Raw genomic sequence first — 23,443 nt, forward strand, 5'->3', positions numbered from 1 at the left:
TTCAGGCAAACACACATTTATTTCTTTCAGTGTCACAGTGTTTTAAATGTGTTTTGCACTAACATTCTATAAAATGTCCTTTTTAATAGTTAATCAACCAGTGTTTCTCATTCAGTGTCTCTGTAAAAAAGACTGCATTTCAGTAGTACACACTTCCACTCTCTGAATTCACATTTTGGGTGGGGTACCTCCAACGATCTCTAGAGGGCAGCAATGAATGTAGAATAGCATTCTGGCTTCAATGAATGCTGTCTGCTAAATTCCTGGTGTTTTGAGTCTAGTTTTATAGCTGATAAACACCAGTCCAAATGTCATTTGTAACAAAATAGGCTTTTAAAAGCTTTTTTAAAGCAGCCTGTCATTCGTAAGTCACTTGTCTTTCTGCACCAGCTCTGGTAGGTCCCAGTATTCTTGGTCATTCTTCCCACTTGATGCAGATTTTTTTTGGAAAATTCCTAGAACAGAGAAAAGAGACAGTATTTATCTCACATCACTTCTACAGCAGCAGAGCAGTGTTTTATTATTTTTAATAATTTACCTGTCTGTATTACTCATTCCTGCTGGGGGAACAGTAGGAGATGGGATCAAACTCAGGGGGCCAGGGGTTATAAGGAAACAGACACAGTGTCCGGCCTATTTCGAGATGTTATGAACTAACAGAGATAAAGATAGAGAAATAAATGTAATCTTTGTTTTTTGATGCTGAAACACAATAATGTTTGTGGACACACCTTCTAATTTATGCCACTATTAACTTCTAACTTAATTAAAGTTACACCCATCATCATATTTGAACTAATTGCAATTATCTGATAGTGAAGTAAACAGCATGTGCTGATATTTTAAAATTCAGAATATGATCTAGAAAGCCGATTAAAAAAGAAATCATATATTTACAGAGGTTGGACAAAGAAACTAAAACACCTGTCATTTTAGTGTGGGATGTTTCATGGCTAAATTGGAGCAGCCTGGTGGCCAATCTTCATTAATTGCACATTGCATCAGTAAGAGCAGAGTGTGAAGGTTCAATTAGCAGGGTAAGAGCACAGTTTTGCTCAAAATATTGCAATGCACACAACATTATGGGTGAAATACCAGAGTTCAAAAGAGGACAAATTGTTGGTGCACGTCTTGATGGAGCATCTGTGACCAAGACAGCAAATCTTTGTGATGTATCAAGAGCCACAATATCCAGGGTAATGTCAGTATACCACCAAGAAGGACCAACCACATCCAACAGGATTAACTGTGGACGCGGTAAGAGGAAGCTTTCTGAAAGGGATGTTTGGGTGCTAACCTGGATTTTATTCAGAAAACATAAAACCATGGCTGCCCAAATCATGACAGAATTCAATGTGCACCTCAACTCTCCTGTTTCCACCAGAGCTCTCCATCGGGACAATAAATGATTGTGGTCTAAAATCAGGTGTTTCAGTTTCATTGTCCAACCCCTGTAAATCTGATACATGGATTTTTAGCTTAGTCTCCATCTTTGCAGCAGTATACTATACTATATACTATAAGTAAGTAAAAAATAAGATGTATATTTGCCAGTAAAGTGGGTCTATGTATACAAAAAATGCAGTAGGAAATCTTAAGTTCACATCACATCTTTCTGTAAGATCACTGGCTACTGGAAATCTGATTATTGCCTGACTTGTGAAAATGCAGTTTACCATTCATCTGAATAACCAAGTGCATGTAAACTTATTGATTGGCTTTCTGCCAAAACTTTTAGATTATTGAGGACATGTAAACACCCTTGATGAATAAGTAGGCAAGGTGACACAATACTTTTGTCCATAAAGCATTTCTTAAACAACCTCACTAGATAGACTAAGTTAAAATGAGAAATATGCAGTTTAGAGAGGACCAAGTTATTCAGTTTTGCCTTCAGGAAAATCAGCCAGGTTGTTTTCCCACATGGAAAATAAAGCGTGGCACATTCTTGTTGCATGTATGTAGAATGTGCACAAAAGTGTTGGTACCATTCTAATAATAGAATAATAGGTATACTATAATAAATTATGGTCTATGGAGTTATAGAAATCGCTTGATGGTGCGACAAAAATATTAAAAGTACCGTCATTTTTGTTCAGGTCAGTTTCATTAGTTTGTTTTTTAATGATTCTGTTGGAACACAATTTAAAACCAATGTCTGATTTTAATTAGTTGAGTTTTAGTGAATGTTTATTATATTATTAATGTTGAGAGTTTCAAGTTTTATCAGTGGAAACTGATATTTTTTTAAAGGGTTGGAAGGGTACCAACAGTTTTGTCCATGAGTGTAGGTAGGATTTACATGAATTTACAGCTTTATAAGGCAGATGACTTATAAATGTGTTTGTCTGTGTGTTTTCAGAAGTATCTTGAAACACCAATTATGTTTCCATTTGGGAAAATTGACACATAGCCATAATTCCATACTTGGGCATATTTTGGTACCTGACCTCAGAGGTGTATGGTTTTGTACTTCCAATACCTGTTGTGGCCATTAGACAGGACAGTAATCATGGTGACAGTTATCCCATTGCTATCCTCGCTCCTCCTTGTGTTCATGTCCTGCAGCATCAGACAGCCATCGGGTGTAAGTTCCACCCTGTTGCCACTAGGGGTGTGTCCATCCATTAGCCCCACCTCCACAGCTCCAGGCGGTGTCCCGGTGGGTGTTTTAACCCCTCTGGAACCACACAACAGCCTGCCATAAGCTGATCTGAAGTCTCTGTTGAGGGCTGCGTAGAGGAGGGGATTTAGGGCGGAGTTAGTGTATCCTAACCACAGCACCACTGAGTAAGCTGTCCTTGGAAGATTCTTCTCAGCTCGTATTCCCATAATGATGAAAAATGTAAAATATGGGAACCAGCAGATGACAAAGGCGCCCAGCACCACTGCTAGCGTCACTGTAGCTTTGTGTTCGCGCAGTGCTAATGCAGTCACTCCAGGCAAAGACGAAGAACTGAAGGCAGCACTGGAGCCTCGATGTGTTGACACGATTCGTTTGGCCTGTGCCCGTGCTATACGGAACACCCTGTAGTACAGCCAGCACATGGCCACCAGGGGGAGGTAAAAAGTGGCAACAGCATCAACCAGCACATAAGTGGGGTTCAGTTCAAATCGGCATTCTCGGGCCAGGTCCCCCTCACCGTGGTTCTGCACTGTACGGTCCACTGTGTTCCAGCCGAGGTGAATAGGTACAAAGGATACGCCAATGGACACCAGCCAAATCGCAGCCAAAGACGCACCTACTCGCCATGGCAGCAAGAGTGTAGGGTAGCGCAGGGGTGCGGTTACAGCGAAGTAGCGGTCCACGCTAATAGCAAGCAGGTTGAGGATTGAGGCAGTGCTCAGCATGACGTCCAGCGAGATGTAGATGTTACAGAAGTGCGCCCCAAGTGGCCAGTCACCAGTGACCTCCAGGAGGGTGGAGAACGGGAGAACAAGGACACCCAGAAGAAGGTCAGTAACAGCCAGAGAGACGATGAAGCAGTTGGTTACGCTGCGAAGGCGCCGCGTGGCGAAGACGGCCAGGCACACCAGCACGTTCCCACACACCGTTAGCAGGATGAGAAGAGATAAAGTCAGACCTAGTGCTATTTGAGACAACATTCTTACACTCTGTGAGTGTTTGCTTTGCTACACAAGTAGCTTTCTTCACATTGTACATTTACGTCTATGGCTTTTAGCTGACACTCTTTTCTAAACTAAAGTCACTGACATTTAAGTCATATTAAACAGGTAGGTGACTGTAGCATAAAGAGTCTTGTCCAAGGAGTCTTATTAGATTCTGGAATTTGAATCCTAGTAGGGAGTGAGTAGTGTTGTTATCCAATATGCTACAGCAGCTGCCACTGGGACATGCCTGGAGATAGGTGAGCATCCCTGTCCCACTGTCCCACTCTATGTTCACTTTTTTACTAGTAATGTTTTTTTCTATGTTTGTCTCTGGGAAATACTATAAAAATGCCCTGTAACACTTCTTAAATGTGAATTCAGCCACTCTCAATCTGCACATGAATTCGACTTGATCAGATCAGACTCTGGCGCCCTCTTCTGGTGACTGCAGGCCGGTGCATCAAGCTTTTCTGTCCACTCCTGCAAATAAAAGACAAGACAACTATATTTACCGTCCTTGTGTTGGACATTGTTGGAATGTGGCTGCTGAATTTAACCCATCCATGCAGTGAGCACACACATACACACTAGTGAAAACACACGTACATACACATACACAGAGATATAGTTCGCCTAGAGTGGTGGGCACCCATTTCTGTGGCCCCTAGGGAGCAGAAAGGGTTTAGGGCCTTGCTGCAGAGCTCACCAGTGGCAGTTAGAGCTGGGGAATATGATAATATGACAAAATATATATTGTGATGTGAAAAATTAATGGTTGTGATTAATGATATGCACCTCAGAGTATAAAAATAAATTTCATCAGTGCTAGAAAAAACACACTAAACAACTGCACATTCGATTGCAGAAAGTGTTATTAGTCCTGATTAACAGGATAAAGTGCAGCGCATTCTAAATAAAAATCAATAATCAAATAGCATCTGTAAGAAATCTGCTGCAACTTATGCATTATTTCTACAGCTCTGGAAAAAAACAATTAAGAGAACACTTCAGTTTCTGAATCAGTTTCTCCGATTTTGCTATTCATAGGTACATGTTTGAGTAAAATGAACATTGTTGTTTTATTCTATAAACTACAGACAACATTTCTCCCAAATTGCAAATACAAAATATTGTCATTTAGAGCAATTTTTTGCAGAAAATGAGAAATGACTGAAATGACAAAACAAATAAAGAGCTTCCAGACCTCAAATAATGCAAAGAAAACAAGTTTATATTCATAAAGTTTTAAGAGTTCAGAAATCAATATTTGATGGAATAATCCTGGTTAATTACAGTTTTTATGCATCTTGGCATGTTCTCCTCCACCAGTCTTACACACTGCGTTTGCATAACTTTATGTCACTCCTGTTGCAAAAATTCAAACAGTTCAGCTTAGTTTGATGGCGTGTGATCATCCATCTTCTTCTTGATTATATTTCAGAGGTTTTTAATTTTGTAAAATCAAATAAACTCATAATTTTTACTTGTTTTATGCATGGAAATACTGTATGATGACAAATATCATGTGATACAATATTTTGTTCATATTGCCCAGCCCTAGTGGCATCTTATCAAACCTGGGTATTGAACACACAACCCATTCATCAATAACCTGGTGCTATAACCACTGAGCCACTACTGCCCCACTGATAAGACTGTTACGGGAACTGTATTTTAGGATAGGGAAGCAGATCCAGACCCAGTGAGTCACAGTCATCTGTAAGGGGGAACATTTTGAGAACAACTACCGCTCGCTACGTCCTCATATGTGCACCGGTAGAAGTTCACTTCCCTTTGATAATAACTGATACAGACAAAAAGGTGAACATGGAAATACTGTAATACTGATAACGAAATAATTTGTGTTTGCATGTGCTTGTAAGGAGAGAGAGGGAGAGAGAGAAAGGAGGGGGGGAGGGGATGTGTGGGGGTTTGCGTCAATGTGGTTTGTTTGCTCTCACTGTCTATGATTTAATGGAAGTTTGGCCACAGGGCTGGAGTGTTTAAGACTGATAATTTCTGCCTAATCACTCAACTGGGCTCAGACACCCACTACAAACTGAGATAGAGAGAGGGAGAAAGAGAGGGAAACTGTGAGAAAGAACAATACAGTGCTCATGTAACCCCCTTGCCCAGGCGAAATCTCAGCGAGGACATCAGGATCAAAGCCCAGGCTCAGATAATGTCTCATATCCACACATTACTTTCACTTTGTTCACTGTTCAAAGCACAAATGCAATCACCCTCTTCCCTTATAACACATACACCACACCCCTGACTCCCTCCACATTCTTGGAGAGTCATTAATATCCTTTGTCAAATGAGAGTATATATAGATCTCTCTCTCTTTCTTTCTCTATCTCTCTCTCTGTCTCTAATACACTGATTTTTACCCAGTAAACCCTCTCCATATCTGGACAGACCCCCCTCATCCACAGCTCCCCTATATGGACCCTTTCCCACAGCTTGTCTGCACCAGGCTACAGGGGATGTCTGAGAGAAAAAAAACTTGATATATTATTTCTGGTCCTTTGGCATGTGTGTGTGTGTGTGTGTGTGTGTGTGTGTGTGTTATATGAGTAACGCAGTAACGGAATAGGCTTCTCACACTGTATACCTCTATATATCATCTAGTATGTACTAGTATGAACTTTTAGGCTCTGTTCAACGTGGCTGGCACTCATCCCTCATGCAGAGTAAGGATAAGGATTGTCTGTTATGTGAACGAATCTGTTCCTGAAACAGCAAACATGCTAATGTTTATGGCATATTCCACCAAATCGGTACCATTTCTGTCCTCAGGAAGTTACATGTATAAATGTGCACACAAAATAACTTTAAAATACATTTTATTATTAAGCATATTATCTTGTACATTGGCCTAATTGCAAAAGTAAGATATGTTAATTAAAAAATAAATTTCTTAGGTTCCTCTGAAGACCATAAGAAGACCAAAATGATGTTCCCTCATTTGTTGTTCTGTCTCATTGTCACTATGGCTGATGAGGTCAAACTTAACAGTTGTTCCTGTTACCTGAATAATTCCTAGATGTTATTTTTTTATTTTTTAAATAAAAATTCTGGGAAAATCACTAGAATGTGCTCAGTGTCCTCATGCTATTAGTATAGCTGCCATTTACCTATTTTTCATGTTTTTGCTAATTCTATGCTAAAAACTCATTCCTCTTACTTTCAGTCCTGTTGCTTAAAACATAAAAAGGAGCAAGAATGAGTTCCAGTAACATGAGTGAGTTCCAGTAACAGAAGTGAGTTCCAGTAACAGGAGTGAGTTCCAGTAACAGGAGTGAGTGCCATTAACAGGTGTGAGTGCCATTAACAGGAGTGTTTTTGTCATAAATATCAATTATTTGAACATGCAGTTAACAATGTTTTTATATTAAAGGAAAATCAATGGAATTTCTGGACTTGCTTTTAAACATTATTTTTAAACGTCACATGAGTTTTGTAACCATCTTCGGCTTAGAATCCTTGTAAAAAAATAAGTAAAGCTGCTTGAGTTTGATCAGTACATGTTTTGAATAGTTAAATATATGTGTCATTAAATACTGTTATTAAATATTAATGGCCCTTATACATTTGTGTATCTTTATTGAAGTATTTCTATTTATGGATTTGACTTTTCACAGTCAAATATTTTACATTTACCATGTTACATTATATATTTCCATTACTTTATGACGAATCTTTATGAAGAACTTTATCAAGAACAAAAAAGCAAGCATGCCAGCCAAGGCACTTTAATTTCAATAAACTGTTGGACAATCCATTGCAGTCACATGGTTCAATGTCGGTCAGTAAAACTATTATGCATTTTGGAAAAATTTATCCATTTTTCTAATTTAATTTTTTTTTCATTTCTTTCACTTCATAATCGAAATTTCAGGAAAAAATTCCAAATAATCTTTTTTTTATTTTTTTAATTTTTGCATTTTACAAGTTGGACTATTCTATCAGATTCATGTTACAAGATACAACATTGGACAAATCTGAAAATTGAGAGAAGATTCAACTTTTCATTTTTCTTAAAATTTTATTTGTAAAAGGCTGAATCAAAAAATAGATAATTAAAAAATGGATAAAAGCACATTTCTTTACTATACTATATAGAAAAAAAGTTTTATACCCAATTTTCTATTTTTGAATTTAGCTTGATGCGATCAGAAAATTACACTGCTAATTGTTACATGGACAAACATAAATGCAACAGTGTAGAATTTTGGAGGTGCCTATGCCTGAACTCATTAGTGACCCTGTGTTTAAAGAAAGTTTAAACTAGTAACAAAGTACAACCAGTACATGTTTTGAATAGTTAAATATATGTGTTATTAAATACAGAGCTGAAAAAAAAAGATAAAAAAAGATATGTTTAATGGATACAAAAAGCAAATGGCACCCATTCGGTGGAATGGCCCTTATACATTTAACCATTTAGGTTGAATACTGCCCAAGATCTGAGCACAAGCACATCTTAACTACACTAACATTAGCTGGCTGGCTGATGGCTAATTAGATCACATAAGCATTTTCCCGCTAACACCAGACTTACCAGGGAAACTGCAGAAGAACTTTGTACAGACTGTCTTTTGAATGCGACCAATAGCACAACACTACATGCTCAATTATAGTGTGATAATAGGATGATTAACTGATTTGTGCTTTACACACTACACTTATATCTTATGCTGTTGCACCTTTACTTGTCTAGTGAAATTGAGCACTGGCCAGCATGCTCATGGCCCAAAAGTGGGTGACAGATTAATGGGACATTCCATTTTTAAAGTTGTATGGGCATTTAACATTCCTCTATTCATCAAAATAATAGAAGGTATTATCACCCAGATTGGACAGGACAGGACCCTTTGGTCATTGTCACACACTGCCCTTTTTGTCCACATTGAGTGCAGGACGATCCACACACATTTCTTACAGGACAATGCAGTATCATTTTGCTTCTATAGGACATAGCAAAAGTCATGAGAGATGATAGTAGTTCCAATCGTATTGTTTTATACAGAGTAAAAAAATAGAATTAATATAGCATAGTAATTAGTATAAAATTATACAGACTGCCGCCTTAAATCAATTCAATTGCATAACCTCATTTTTCTGTACCTCATTTGTATTCAATACCAATATACCTGCTGCTGCTGTTTTTAGCTTTGTCTGGGATATCTTCTCATTTTAAGAAGACTGTGAGATGAGGTGATTAGATCTGATGCTATGATAGTATGATGCTAATTGGGGGGAATAAGCTTTCATTATCTGTTAGCTGCACTGTTATCCTCATAGCTTTAGTATGAGAAAAGAAATCTGCAAACATGTCTTGTTAGATTGCTTGTATTTTGCGTAAAAAGTCTAAGATACTTTGAACTTCTGCAGCCCATAAACCAGAGGCACAACTAAATATGAAGTGTCTCTCTCTAAAAGGCTCGGTGCAAATTTGGATGTTATTTCAACTTCAGTGACCACTCACACACATTCGCACACTGTGTGTGTACACAGTGCACTGTCACACCTGGCATTGTTTTTTTTAGTGACTCTGTCTTTCATTCTTCACACATTAGCTGTAAAATAATCATAGGCACAATCAGAGCTGTATTTTAGCAGGTTTTACCAGGTTTTTTGGGGGGTCCAAAATCCAGAGGTGGACAAAGTAATGTAAATGTTATTTGTTACTGTACTTAAGTCGATTTTTTGTGTATCTTTTCTTAAGTATTTGCATTTTTGTGACTTTTCACAGTCAAATATTTTATATTTTACCATGTTACATTATATATTTCCATTACTTTATGTTGTTCCTGTGAGAATAAAATTGTAACAGAACAAAATCAAGAAGAACAAAGCAAGCATGCCAGTCAAGGCACTTTAATTTCAATAAACTGTTGGACAATACAGTGCAGCCACATGGTTCAACATCGGTCAGTTAAACTATTATTAATTAAAATTAAAATAATAAAAATTTCCTTCCTCTCACAATCGGAAAAAAAAATTAAACAAATAATCTCTTTTTTATTTTTTTTGCATTTTGCAAGTTGGATTATTATATCATATTTGTGTTACAAGATACAAAATCAGGACAATCTGACAATCAAGAGGAGATTGAACTTTTCATTTTTCTTAAAATTCTGTTTGTGAAAGGCTGAATCAAAAAAGTATATATATAAAAAAAATGGATAAAAACGCATTTCTTCTTCTTCACTATACTGAATGGAAAAAACGTTTTACACCCAATTTTCTATTTTTGAATTTAGCTTGATACGGTCAGAAAATTACACTGCTAATTGTTACATGGACAAACATCAATGCAACAGTGTAGAATTTTGGGGATGCCTATGGCTGAACTCATTAGTGACCCTGTGTTTAAAGACAGTTTAAACTAGTAACAAAGATACAAAGAAATTTTAAACCAAAACAGTTTTTTTCTACTTTAAGGAAAAAGTCTTTTCATCTACAATAAGTTAATTAATATTGTCTTGTTACACAAATGATAATCGCATGGTAAAGCCACAATAATTAATGGTACTCTTACTAGTAAATTTATGAATACTTACTTTTGTACTTTTATTGATGCAGGGGTCTAAAGGGAGGGCTTTTACAGGAGTAATAGTTTACCTTATAGTGTACAATCTTGGGTAACTCAAGTACATGGTTTCTATACTTCATTTACCACTGCAAAATTGATATGGTATAAAATACAAGACAATGGTATACAATATAATATTTAATACTGCATTATTTGGCAGTAATAATTTAATTGTAAATACACTGCTACTTAAATTGAATTATAAGAATTGTCTTTGAGTAGGGGCTGCACAATATATACCGTTTGAGCACTGTTCTTACAATGTGTCAATGTGTGCCTGTGCAGTAGTCACATCACAGGATGTATAATATTAGTGTATTAATTCTATCATACACGTTGTTGTCATGCTACACTTGCACTCTCTGCATCATTCTCATTTCCCATGACACATCTACCAGAGGCATATTATATCTGCCCTGTATCATTTGTGTCAGTCCCACGTTCAACACACAGAGTGCATTTGTGCATGTTCTGGAGAAATGTTGTGAAAATTCTTTTTTTTTTTTATTATATTTTAAATATATTACAGAACAAATTGCAATGCAAGCCTACCTTTGAGTAAATGTTGATTTTCTAAGGTTATGTTTAGACTGCAGGCAAATTGCAATATGTTCCTCAAATCTGATCCGGTGAGAAGACTGTCTGCAGTGATCAGATTTGTCTGTAGATCACAAGCCTCTGATGTAGGCATCGGTTGACACACTGGTGGTGTGGTTTTCATGCACAGATGCAGGAAAGATAGATGGATGTATTTTCAAGTGATGCAAACAACACTTTACCCCAAACGAGCTCATTGTGATGCATGTGTCACAGACCATTTAAAAGCTGTGTAAGGTTGATTACAGCACTGCGTGCTTCACTTTAGCTCATAAAGCCCCTGACTGACATATACTGAATATTTTGAATGCATCACTACAGGACAGTGTGTGAATGCGTTTTCATTCATCGTACATTATTTACAGAATGTAGGAGTGCTGGGTTAGGAATAGCACCATGCTGAACCAATCATGTGGCTGGAATAGAGTTACGTCAAGTTTAAGCATATGTCTGGTGTGAAACTTGAGACAGTACTGCACTAAAAGGTATTTACTGTGCCTTTATTTATTTTACTTTGGAAAGTAAAAGTTGAGCACAATTGAGTGAATTGTATCTTTTCTTTTGTTTACATTGGAAAGTTGCTTGAAGATTTTACTTTATTTTGTATGAGAGATTTTATTGATTGGGAACTGACCAAGGAATTTAGTTATTGTTGTTATTCTGTAACATTTGATCTTTGAAAATACAGGATTTGAGTGTTTTATTTTTTATTTATACAGTTATATAATGTTCTAATGTTCATTTGTTAACTTCTGACTAAATAAAATTTTAATTAATATTTTTTGATAACTCCCTTATTCTTTCACTTAAGATAATAAAGAAACCTTTAGGTGTGACAGAAAGTGATTTGATTTATATTGTGATACATATAGATATTGACTAATATGGAAATCTATATCGTGATAAGATTTTTTTTTCCATATTGCCCAGCCTTACATAGCCTAAGTCAATTGACTGCTTCTTTAGACTGCTGGATATAGCAGTATACAGCAGCCCTGTTATGTAATACGCTGTGTATGGGATTTAACTGGTCGATAAAAGATCTAAAAAGTGTAATTTCCTAAAAGGTCAATGACTGGATGTGCACATCAGCATTACACTGTGAACATGACGCTTAGTTAAAATAACTACATTGCAGGGATGTTTCTATTAGTAGGTTTTTGTTATTGAATTACCTTGGGGTCGATTCAGATAGGATTACTGTTACTGAGGGGGCAGCAGGTAATGATCCTGCACTATTATCTTCAGACTGTAAAAACATTTGGACACTGCACAATTGTGCTTTTTGTTTATGACCTGATTGCTATAACCCCTAATCTACTAACTCATAATGATCTACGACTTCTAACTAAACCTCCACCATCTCTTCATCGCTTCATCTCTCCACAGGGTCAGTATCCAGTTGTGAACTGAGCCAGCAAAGTGAAACCGGATCCTGCAGTCAATAACAGATGTTCGTCCTCTACGCTACTCAGCTCTGCAGAGGGTTGTTTCCTTCCGACTAATCCACAAAGCTTTTGTTTAGGTTGGATCTGAGAGGTTGTTCTAAACCCAAACAGCTCCAGGGACCACTGGTTCTCAGGAGGCTGGAGGAGAGCGTGAGGAGGAGGCCGTTTCATTCTGAGAGAATACGCGTTCTGTATAGTGATATAACAGTGATATACTGTAACATCGGCCCTTATTTAAAGGTCACATTTTTTTTATGAACATACAGTGACATGGCTGAAGTCATGTGACAGGAAATAGTATTGTGTTCCATGACTTTTGCCATGTCCCATGGAGGCTTAGGAATGGTGCTCAGACATCTGTTTGCATGGACCATTCTAACCAGAGGCCGCTGGTCACAATCATTACCATCTACTGCACTGTCCACTCTGAGTGATAATGGCTTCTATGGTGTGTTCCAGGTAAAGAGGTGACACTGTGGATAAACTGTCCACACAACCTCAGAAATGGATCTGTTACCTTCTATTAGAGTTTAAATTGGGTACAAAAAATTTATCCTGACCCTAACCAAGCCTGTGCATGTCCTGTCCAAGCCTGGCCTCAGCCCACCCCACATTTTTTAGTGTGTAGACAGTAGTTACAACTGACCTTTTTAACTGTTTAATTCTGAGTTGTTTGAATGAGCGAAATCTGTTCAGAATGATGTTAATTGTCACACCTTCCAGTGCCTCTACTGACTTGTCCTCTTTCACAAACTCCAACTCCCTGAATGCACCTCTCAGTCATGTGTCTCAGCCAGCCAATCAGCACATGATTGTTAGATCAGCCTCACCTGTGTTCTGAGTAATTACTGGTGGTTTTCCATATATATATACCAGTCTGTTTGTCCAGTTTTTTTGCGAAGTATTGCCACTGTTTTTTTGGCTGTATACCGAGCGTTATTTCTTTGTTTTTCTGTTTACGTGTATGACCTATTTTTTGTCTTTTGTCTCTGATTTTGTCTTGCTCTTTAGTCAATCCTCTTGGTTGTATTTGATCTGGTTTTAACCCTTATTTCTCGTTTGTTGTTTGCCCCTTTTGGACTGTGATTTAGCTCCCATGTTTTGGTCTTCAAGCGTCTCACTCCTGTTTGTGGCGTCACATTAATAAACAAAGCAACGGGGAAGGAGCATAGGCCTGTTATTTACGTAAACTGTTACAAACAGAAATGCATGTAAAGTGTAAAGGCTGGTTCAAACTGGTCTATACATCAAGCACTTGGGAAAAGGGGGGGTGCATTCCCCACTGTGATGCTCACTTGCTGCACGTGTCAAGATGTCTGTACTTGTGAGGGGAGCGTTGCGGCAATTGACCGACGTGCAGAGCTTTTAATTTTACCCACGTGGAAGGCTGCGGATTTTGCGACCCGTCAACTATAACCAATGCAGACAAGTGGAGGATCTCACGTGGCAACACTGTGCAGACCATCGCTGCATGATTAACATTTTAACTTGTGCTTTTTTTTTTACGATCACAGTGTGATTTCTTACTTCGCTTTATTGTGATTATCATGCCAAAGTTTTATATAAAAAACAGCAGGCCTCACTCAAACTCAAATACTTCACGGTAACTTGCTATGAGCACACTGGTTAGTGCTCAGCCTCAGATAAAGCTTCACAACTTATACAGGTGTGGGCATTCTAAGCTTAGGTCAAACTGCCTGGCATCTGACTAAAGTGAGTGCAAATGACAAACAGGAGATAGAAATCCTCAATCTTTGAGCAAAATAAATGAGAAAAAAAAATCTCCCACATGTCATCAAGCATTCCAAATGCCCTTCACATCTTTGACCTGTAGCTTGTTAGTGCAGGTGTGCGCTCATCTCGGATGCACATGATGAGCGATTTCTCCAACATATCAGCCCCTCGGGCTTTTAAGCTGTGTGATATGAATACAAGCTGGCCATTTACCGGCCATCTGCTCTGGCTTTAAGAAAGCTCCTGATTGGCATTTGAGGTGTGAATAAATACCCCAGTAGTGTCAGGTCCCAAACAAAACAGCTGGTAAGACCAACCTTGAGCAGAAAATGTAGAACTCCCACTAAGAAATGATCCTAAAACAAAAATTATTAACCACAGCATATTTTTTAAAGAATAAATATCTAATTTATATAGCCTATAGTACACGTATAAAATAGAACCTTCAAGAACCTTTAACATTATCTTTCTTTTTACTGTAGCTTCAAATTTCAATATTTTCAGTACTACAGAAGAGTATGCATTAATTAGATTAATTAAATGTGTTAATAGTATTATTAGTAGTACTAGTATTATCATTATTTGTTATTATTATTAAAACTTAACTGTCTAGAATTCAGAATCAGACAAACCAGCTTTGTATTAAATCAAGACATTGTCTTCCATATCTCTGATACCTGTCTGAGCCAAGCAGAACTCTAAACACATGGAATTCAATTACCTGCTTTTGACATATGTTCACATTAGTATGCATTTCAAAGGCTCACAAGCAGGCAGTTTGTCTGAGCATCTAAATCTTATTAAGTGGAAAAATGGGCTTGTAAAACAAACCTAATTTAAACTGGCTGTCTAAATGGAAGGCTGGTCAAATCTGATTTTTTTAGAGCAACTGATGTCTCTCTCATCTTTCCCAGAAAGTGGAACAAGTGGAAACTGTTTCCATTGACGTTTACCATACATAGGCTAGATGTACATTTAAATAAAGGGCAGGTCATTAGGCTGCACTAACAGTCTGATACGATCTGTGGCCAGATGGAATAAATACATAAAGCTGAAGTTAGCTTTACCTGTCTGACTCATCTGAAAGCTCCAGCTAAAAATAAATGAAGCAGCCTGTTCTACCATATGACTGCAATGACTGTGTGTAGGTCTATGTGGGTTGTTTCCAAGGAAGGAATTAAGCCTATTCTATGACTACACCGTAGTTTGAGTGGAGATTTTTTATTGAAGGGGACCTATAGTCTACAGCTATGTTTAAAACAAGGGCTAGGCTCAGAAAGCTGTCTAGAATGAACCATAAAAACTGACTTTCAGTTAGATTAGACTGGGTAAAAAGAACTTCAGACACTTCTTTGGGTGTCTAGTTTATTTGGAAGCAATAGAATCCCTACACAAATTTCCACAATAATAACAGTCCTTATTACTTTAATATCATCAATGGTTGGATTAAACTACTGTTAGGCTGAATGGGTGGTCTTACATAAATGTACCTATGGCTGCAACATATTCTGTAGTTACAGCTCTGGAAAATATTAAGAAACCACTTCAGTTTCTCAATCAGTTTCTCTGGTTTTGCTATTTATAGATATATGTTGAACATTGATGTAAAATGAATATTGGTGTTTTATTCTATAAACTATGGACAACATTTCTTCTTTCGTATTTCAAATATTGTAATTTAGAGCATTTACTTGCAGAAATTACTGAAATAACAAAAAAGATACAGAGCTTTTAGACCTCAAGTAATGCTAAGAAAACAAGTTTATATTTATAAAGTTCAAAGAGTTCTGGTGGAATAACCCTGGTTTTTAATCACGTTTTTATGCATCTTGGCATGTTGTCCTCCACCAGTCTTACACACTGCTTTTAGATAACTTTATGCCACTCCTGTTGCAAAAATTCAAGCAGTTCAGTTTGGTGGCTTGTGATCGTCCATCTTCCTCTTGATTATATTCCAGAGATTTTGAATTTGGTAAAATCAAGGAAACCTATTTTTTTCCAGAGCTGGATAGTTGAGTTATTATGATTTACTTAAAAGAGGCTGTTTTAGTACATAGTTTTCATATATAAAATGAGATGAAGAGTAGTCATGTAAACACATGAACACTTACTTATATGTTTGCCCTTTTGACCTATTACAGTGTTTCCCACAGCTCACACAATCATGCAGCTACGAAGAACAGAGACTGGATAATAGCATGAAAAATTCCCTCCTATACCACAGTTGAGGTTTTTGCTGTGTCAAAGAAACAACCACACCACAGTCAGCAATTAGCAAAACAGAAGAGTCAGCTAAACCTTGTCTGTAAATGAACAACACACACACATACTGTGTGTGTAGTACAGTGCACAGGTTTTAGTTACCTAAGAAACTGATGCTAGAAAACATATTAATCTATGCCTGAGATGAGCACAGTTTAATGATTGCCCTGCTCTAACAGATCTACTAAACCTGGCAATTAATAGTTTGAATTAAACCAGTTGTGCTTGAGCAGGAAATGCACAGAACTGTGCAGGAATCTGACCCCCCAGGAGTAAAATTATTACAATTCTTAAAACTCACTGAACCATCCCTCTGAGGGCTACTGCACATGCACACATCTTTTAATCACTAGAGTAAAGCAGAAAAAAAGCAAACGAAACGTTCTGTATTTTTTTTGTCCTGCAAGTTACCGCCTTTTTGGCACGATTCCACAAATATATAAATAAATATGCCATATGGTAGGGCAATTTGACAGGTTAGCACATTTTTTCACAACATAGGAATTGCCCTCTCCAGGCATTAAAAGTTAATTTACTGATATAATACACACAGATACCATAAATGAAGAGTTGATTTTATGTTAGTTTAACAATTTTCAAACCTCTATTTAGAGATGTCCAGTGTTTTAGCTATAGTTATCATCCAAAACCTAGTTTAGTTAATCAGTGTTTTATTTATTAAACCATATTCTGCTGCTAAGGATGAAATGTAACAAATCCATCAGATTTGGGGTCATCAGAAGACATCTGAAACCAAACTTTGTTTATTTAAACTATAGGTTGAAAGACATCAATAGGGCTGTGTTGACAAGAAATTGGTGATACAACATGTGTCACAATACAGTGGTTATGATTTATTATATCACAATATATTGTGATACTGTAAGCAAAGAATATATATTGTGATTTGTTAAATAAATTCTTATGGTTAATAAACTGTAAAAGTATACACACTGTCATATTTATACCAGCTGAATATACAGCTCTGGAAAAAAATGAAGAGACCACTTAAAAAAGACAAGTTTCTTTGATTTTACCAAATTAAAAACCTCTGGAATATAATCAAGAGGAAGATGGATGTTAACAAGCCATCAAACCAAGCTGAAGTGCTTGATTTTTTGCACCAGGAGTGGCATAAAGTTATCCAAAAGCAGTGTGTAAGACTGGTAGAGGAGAACATGCCAGAATGCATGAAAACTGTGATTAAAAACCAGGAAATTGTTTGCAATTGTTTGATTTCTAAACCCTTAAATCTTTATGAATATGAACTTGTTTTCTTTTAATTATTTGAGATATGAAAGTTCTGCACCTTTTTTGTAATTTCAGCCAATTCTCATTTTCTGCCAATAAATGCTCTAAATGACAATATTTTAATTTGGAAATTGGGTGTAATGCTGTCTGTAGTTTATAGAATAAAACAACAATGTTATTCAAACATATACCTATAAATAGCAAAATCAGATAAACTGATTCAGAAACTGAAGTGATCTCTTAATTTTTTCTAGAGCTATATATGTATGCAGTTAGAACAGTTGAATCTGATAACGCATTCACTATCAGCAAAAACATCTATACATATAATCTATACATATACTGTGTTTTTGAAAATCAATACAGTATTGGAAAAAAGTATTGGTGCGATACAATATCATTATTGTCTTACACCCCTAGACATAAACTACTTAAAAAAGTACTTGTTTGCATTTATTGTAATATTGTATATCATTTTTTAGAATCTCTTTTAGATTATTTTAATCACTTTGTGTAGGTTTTGCAACTTTTGCTTGTGTTTGTAAGAAATGTGTGAAGATGGCATTTTTAGCAAGAAAGTAAATGCAATAATAATGCTCTGTGTTCTGAAATATAGCATGTTTATGTACTATGTAAAAATGAGTAATTATTTGTACAATATACCAGAGTAAACTGCACCTGTAGAACAGTTTAACACAAACTTATACATAGTTGGGACAAATCGAGATTAGATCACATTCTCTATAGAGTTTTTTTGGGAACGAACCACAAGCATTTGAAGACGCGGTTGTTTTGTTGTTTGCACCTGCTCAAAGAAATCGCATTAAGAGTGAAAACAAATCTGAGTCCGTTTTAACTAAAACGAACTAAAGAGCACGGGTTTGAAGTCACTCTTAAACCTGAAATCTCACGGCTGGAACTTCAGGAAAGAGCTCATCTAGGAAACTTTGTTTTTTGTACACAGGTCTGATGGAAATGCAACCAGGTATAATGTGAAAGCTCTGATGTTGACAATTTGATAGCAGCAATCTAATCCCAGGTAGAAAACCTTATTTTGCTGTCCGTGGGGTTTTTGAACATATTTGCAGTTAGTCCGTCCAGTCAGGCCACAAGGGTGTTATGTTGCTAGGAAACTGGATCTTCTGTTATAACAGGGTGGTCTGCGTGTGTACATGTGTCAGTGTGGAATGATAATGAGGTGTGAGGGAGATTTACCGCATATACGTTCAGGCACACATTTAATAAGTGCTTCTATTACTATTTCCATGTCTCTCTCGCGCCTCTCCTCACTCACACATGCAGTCCTGATGATGATCGAAGTGGACTTTGTACACTTTTCCTGCCTGAATACGCATTAACATATTTTCCAGGGTTGCTTAAGCATACAGGTGTACACATGTACAAACACACAAACACACCCACCCACACACTCATACACATGCAAAAGTGCACTCATTACCAACAATAAAAAAAAACAACAACACACCCCAGATGGCGGCAAAACTTGCCACGCAGTTAAGCCACAGGCAGATATGTAAATGATTACAGGTATGGTCTGATTAGACACTGGGTTTTGCCACAAGAGGGTGTAAAACTTATTCCTAATGCCTTATAAAACATGAATCTCTCAGGAGCTACTTTTGCATAGTGAAAGATTTTGAGAGAGGCAATAATCATTAAACGAAGACAAACACTGTGTTGCAGTCATTTTCAGTGCTGTCCTGAATAAGAAACATGAAAAGCTGTGGACTGGAATCATATCATCTTTAGCAATGAATTCAGATCAGGTTCTGTTTAGTTTATGATGATTTAGAAGTTTCGTGGAGAGCACTTCGGTATTGTTTTATTTGCTTTGGAGTGAAAGACTGCCCCAACTGCTAAAGTAAAATTTATTTCTCCCTGCCCTATAAAACAGGAGTCTCTCATGAGCTACTTTTGCATAGAAAAACAAAACAATTGCATCCGCAAAAGCTTGTGGTTCGTTCCCAAAAAAACTCTATAGAGAATGTGATCTAGCCTCGATTTGTCCCAACTATTTTTAAGTTTCAGGTAAACTGCTTTTCAGGTGCAGTTTACTCTGGTAAACTGTACACATAATTACTCTGTGTTACAAAGTACAGAAACATGCTCTATTTCAGAACACAGAGCATTCTTTTTGTATTTACTTTCTTGCTTAACCCCAGACCGCTCTGACCAATAAAATTTACACTATAGGTCTAAAAATGCCCTTAAAATCACATCTTCACACATTTTTTACAAACACAAGCAAAAGTCGCAAAACCAACACAAAGTGATTAAAATAATCTAAAAGAGATTATAAAAAATGATTTTGAGACAGACAATAATCATTGGACGGAGAGAAACACTGTGTTGCATTTTCAGTGCTGTCCTGAGTAAGAAACATGAAAAGCTGTGTACTGGAATCTTTAGCAAAGAATTCAGATCAGGTTCTGTTTGGTTTCTGATGATGGTTGGGTTTAGAAGCTTCATGGTGATCACTTCAGTACTGCCTTATTTGCTTTGGAGTGAAAGACTGCCTCAACTGCTAATGCAAAACTTATTTATCCCTGCCCTATAAAACAGGAGTCTCTCATGAGCTACTTTTGCATAGTGAAAGATTTTGAGAGAGGCAATAGTCATAGGACAGCAAGAAACACTGTTGCATTCCTTTTTAGTGCTGTCCTGAATAAGAAACATGAAAAGCTGTGGACTGGAATCTTATCATCTTTAGCAATAAATTCCGGTCAGGTTCTGTTTGGTATAGGATTATGGTTGGGTTCAGAGGCTTCTGGTTGTGAGCACTTCAGTACTGCTTTATTTGCTTTGGAGCGAAAGACTGCTCCAACTGCTAATGTGATGATCTGCAGAGCAATCACATACGACAGTTGGACATGTCTAGTAGCGATATGCGGGACACTAACAGCTTTGCAATATGTGCAGGACATTCTACTAACACGTGTGTTGCCTCTCAATGCAGGCAGAGCTGATCCGGACCTTCCTGAGGTCCTAAGCAAGATTCTTCTACCTGAACTCTGCGAGCCAAAATTGAGCATTTTTGACAGCTGAAATAGGAGTTAAAATGCAGCCAAAATGATATAGGACAAGTGTAATCATGAGATGGTATCACATCCATAAACTGGGTCTAGACTGCTTCTCACAGAGTTACTTCTTTAAAGTGCCAGAGTTTCATTTCATGATTTCACAAGATTTATATGATTATAAATTGATTTAATGAGGCAGATGTAGAATTTAAGGTGGGATAATTAAAACAGAAATTTTGTCCCTTCACTATTTAAGGTGGAACAGAAAATCAAATAAGCAGCGAAAGAACACTTATTTTGTAACAGCTGCAGCACTTAAGGTGGAATTGAAGAAAAAGAAGAAGCCACCTTAAATGGTGCTGTGGTTTATTTTAGGGACCTGTACTGCTTCACTGTTTAAGGTGGAACAAAAACGTTAAATAAGCCAGTGTTAGTGTGACTGTGTGAATATAACAGTAGCATTTCAATTAAATCAAGTCTGATTTTGTGAATTAAGCAGCAGCTTTTAAGGTGGAACTGATGTGATTGTGGCAATATTTAAGGTGAAACTAGTGTGATTGTGTGAACAAAATGGACGCATTTAAGGTGGAACAATTTTTTTTTAAATTCATCTAGCACCTGGAAATAACTACTTCACTTTTTAAAAAAATTCAGAGTGTGTGGGATAGGCCTTATTAATTTATAGAGCCCTTAGTACATGGTGAGCATATAGGGCAGTCCAGCTCTATCTTTACCACTATGAACAGGAGGTCGCAGGTTCGAATCCCGTTCATGTAACTCAGCCCTCAGCTGCCAGCGCCCAGAGGGAGCAAAACTGGCCTCCCTCCCTCCAGGTGGGTAAATGGCGCTCTCTCCCCATCACACTCAAGTTGGCTCCGGGCACCACAAGGCATCTGTGAGCTGATGTATTGGAACCTAGCTGCTGCGCTTTCCTCCAAATACGCTAGCTGCTCAGGCAATAATGCAGCAGCTCGAAAAAATGGGTGTTTGACGTTACATGTGTCGGAGGAGGCATGTGCTCGTCCGCACCCTCCCAGGATTGGAGGCACCACTGGTGATGGGGACATACATAGCTTGCCCAGTTGTCAGACGAGCATTTACATGACCAGTCAGTTCACCAGCTCTGGCAACGTAAGAGCGTGCAGGATCTGTGTGCAAATGTGCTGCAGGGTGCCCTATGGAACCTGCATGCCTCTGTGCCCAACTGTATCTCATCTTGTATCCAGGCTGTGGGCAGCCCAACAGGGTACCAGGGGCTCCCTTTAATTGGATGGTTTTCCCCAATTAATTTATCCTTTCATTCTAATACTGTAATCACTTAAATATGGCACTGGTCTAAAGTTTGGACACACCTTTTCCTCATTCAATTCACAATTTTTTTACAATGTAAATTCAATATTTTATTTAAGACTATATTAAAGCTACACAGAAACACATGCTGAACTTTTTTTGTGAAAAAAAGTGTTAAGGAAACCAGAATATATTTTTGACACTTTAGATTCTTCTAAGTAGCACATGTAGCTTTGAGGTGCTGAACAATAGTTGCTGCTTTTCCTTTTCGCTGTGAAGCTCCAGCTCATCCCAAATCACCCATCTCAGTTGATCAGGTTTAGCTAAGGGGATTGTGGAGGACAAACTTTTTTTTTTTTTTTGTCCATATGTGTCTCTTAATTGTTTTTATGTCTTTAATAGTAATATACAGTGTAGAAAATAAATTAAATAAAGAACCAAGCAAAACATTAAATGAGAAGGTGTGTTCAAGTGTTTGACTATCACTGTATATCATTACATTTACACAAAAAAAAAGATATTTATTAATTTTTTGTGTCTATTAGTGAATACAAAATAATTATTTGTAATTATCTAATTATCTATACCCCCCCCCCCCCCAACACACACATACAAATACACAAACACATGCTTCCACCAGTGAGGGAAAAAGTTCAGCGCACTGAAAGAGGAAGGTGAATTAATCATCTGGCACTTCTCTTATTTTTATCCAAGTGTCTTTCTGTCTACCATTTATGACTTCTCCTTTAAACCCAGTAAAATATTAAGTATGACAGCGCTCAATAAAAGAACACACAGCTTGCATAAACACATACCCGTAGCTATCCAGTCGTCGTCCTATAAGAAATCCAGTCAGAGAATGTCTCCTGAATGTTTCCACAGGGTGTTCCAGTTTGTGTTCTTCGTCTGTAAACAGCTGGATCAGGTCTAAGAGCAGTCTGGAGCTGATCTGTATGCAGTGGCAGCTTCTGAAGGTTTCAGCTCTGGTTACATATGAAGCACTGATCACTATACTCACAGATTTTAGAGTGGAACAGCAGCAGTTCAGCACTGCCACAGACTTACCCTAAGTGACCTCCATTTCTCTGACACATTTGTGGTCTCTCTCTCTCTCTCTCTCTCTCTCTAGTCTCTCTCTTTTTCTCTTTCTCTCTGCTTCACTCAGCACACTCTTTCCCTCAGCCAATCACATGGCTAACTGATTTCCTTTCAAGTAGGCGTGCATGTCTGTCAGTGTGTGTGTGTGTGTGTGTGTGTGTATGTGTGTGCATGTGTGAGGAAGAAAGAGAAAGATCAAACAGAGAGAGAAAGAGAGAGAGAGAGAGAGAGAGAGAGCACAAATTGGAAAACTATGTTGCTCATCGTCGCCTATTTTCTCTCTCTGTTTTTCTCTCTCTCTCTTTTTATGCAAATTGTGGCACTCATTCTTTTCCTTTCTCACAATTTTCTCTCTTTTCCCTCACTGTTCTCATTACTATCCCTCTTTCTGTCTGTCACACTTTTCCTCTGTCTGTGTATCTCTCCAGTTATTTTACTCATTCTCTCTGCATCTCTCCTGCTTCTTTTCTCTTTTTCCACTTTATGTGACTAGTGTCTCTCAATTG

General features: G+C 37.5%; 1 protein-coding gene across 2 annotated transcripts; it reads right to left on the reverse strand.

Moving 5' to 3' along the window:
- On the reverse strand, window positions 1–22,945 carry hrh2a (histamine receptor H2a). Of its 2 annotated transcripts, XM_022665726.2 has the most exons (4): window positions 22,655–22,945; window positions 2,483–4,092; window positions 539–653; window positions 1–455 (listed from the first exon to the last, which is right to left on the reverse strand). In XM_022665726.2, the coding sequence occupies exons 2-3, from the start codon at window positions 3,604–3,606 to the stop codon at window positions 647–649; spliced, it is 1,131 nt and encodes a 376-aa protein (XP_022521447.1). In that variant the 5' UTR covers window positions 3,607–4,092; window positions 22,655–22,945; the 3' UTR covers window positions 1–455; window positions 539–646. The 2 variants fall into 2 exon arrangements, with proteins under 2 accessions (XP_022521447.1, XP_022521446.1); XM_022665725.2 differs by lacking the exons at window positions 1–455; window positions 539–653 and having other exon boundaries at window positions 662–4,092.
- Window positions 22,946–23,443: the final 498 nt, after the last annotated feature.

The sequence above is a fragment of the Astyanax mexicanus genome, chromosome 2, assembly GCF_023375975.1.
Source record: "Astyanax mexicanus isolate ESR-SI-001 chromosome 2, AstMex3_surface, whole genome shotgun sequence".
Lineage (NCBI taxonomy): Eukaryota > Metazoa > Chordata > Actinopteri > Characiformes > Acestrorhamphidae > Astyanax > Astyanax mexicanus.

Excerpts from the sequence above, each read along its gene's own strand:
- hrh2a (XM_022665725.2), bottom strand. The coding sequence starts at position 3,606 with ATGTTGTCTCAAATAGCACTAGGTCTGACTTTATCTCTTCTCATCCTG.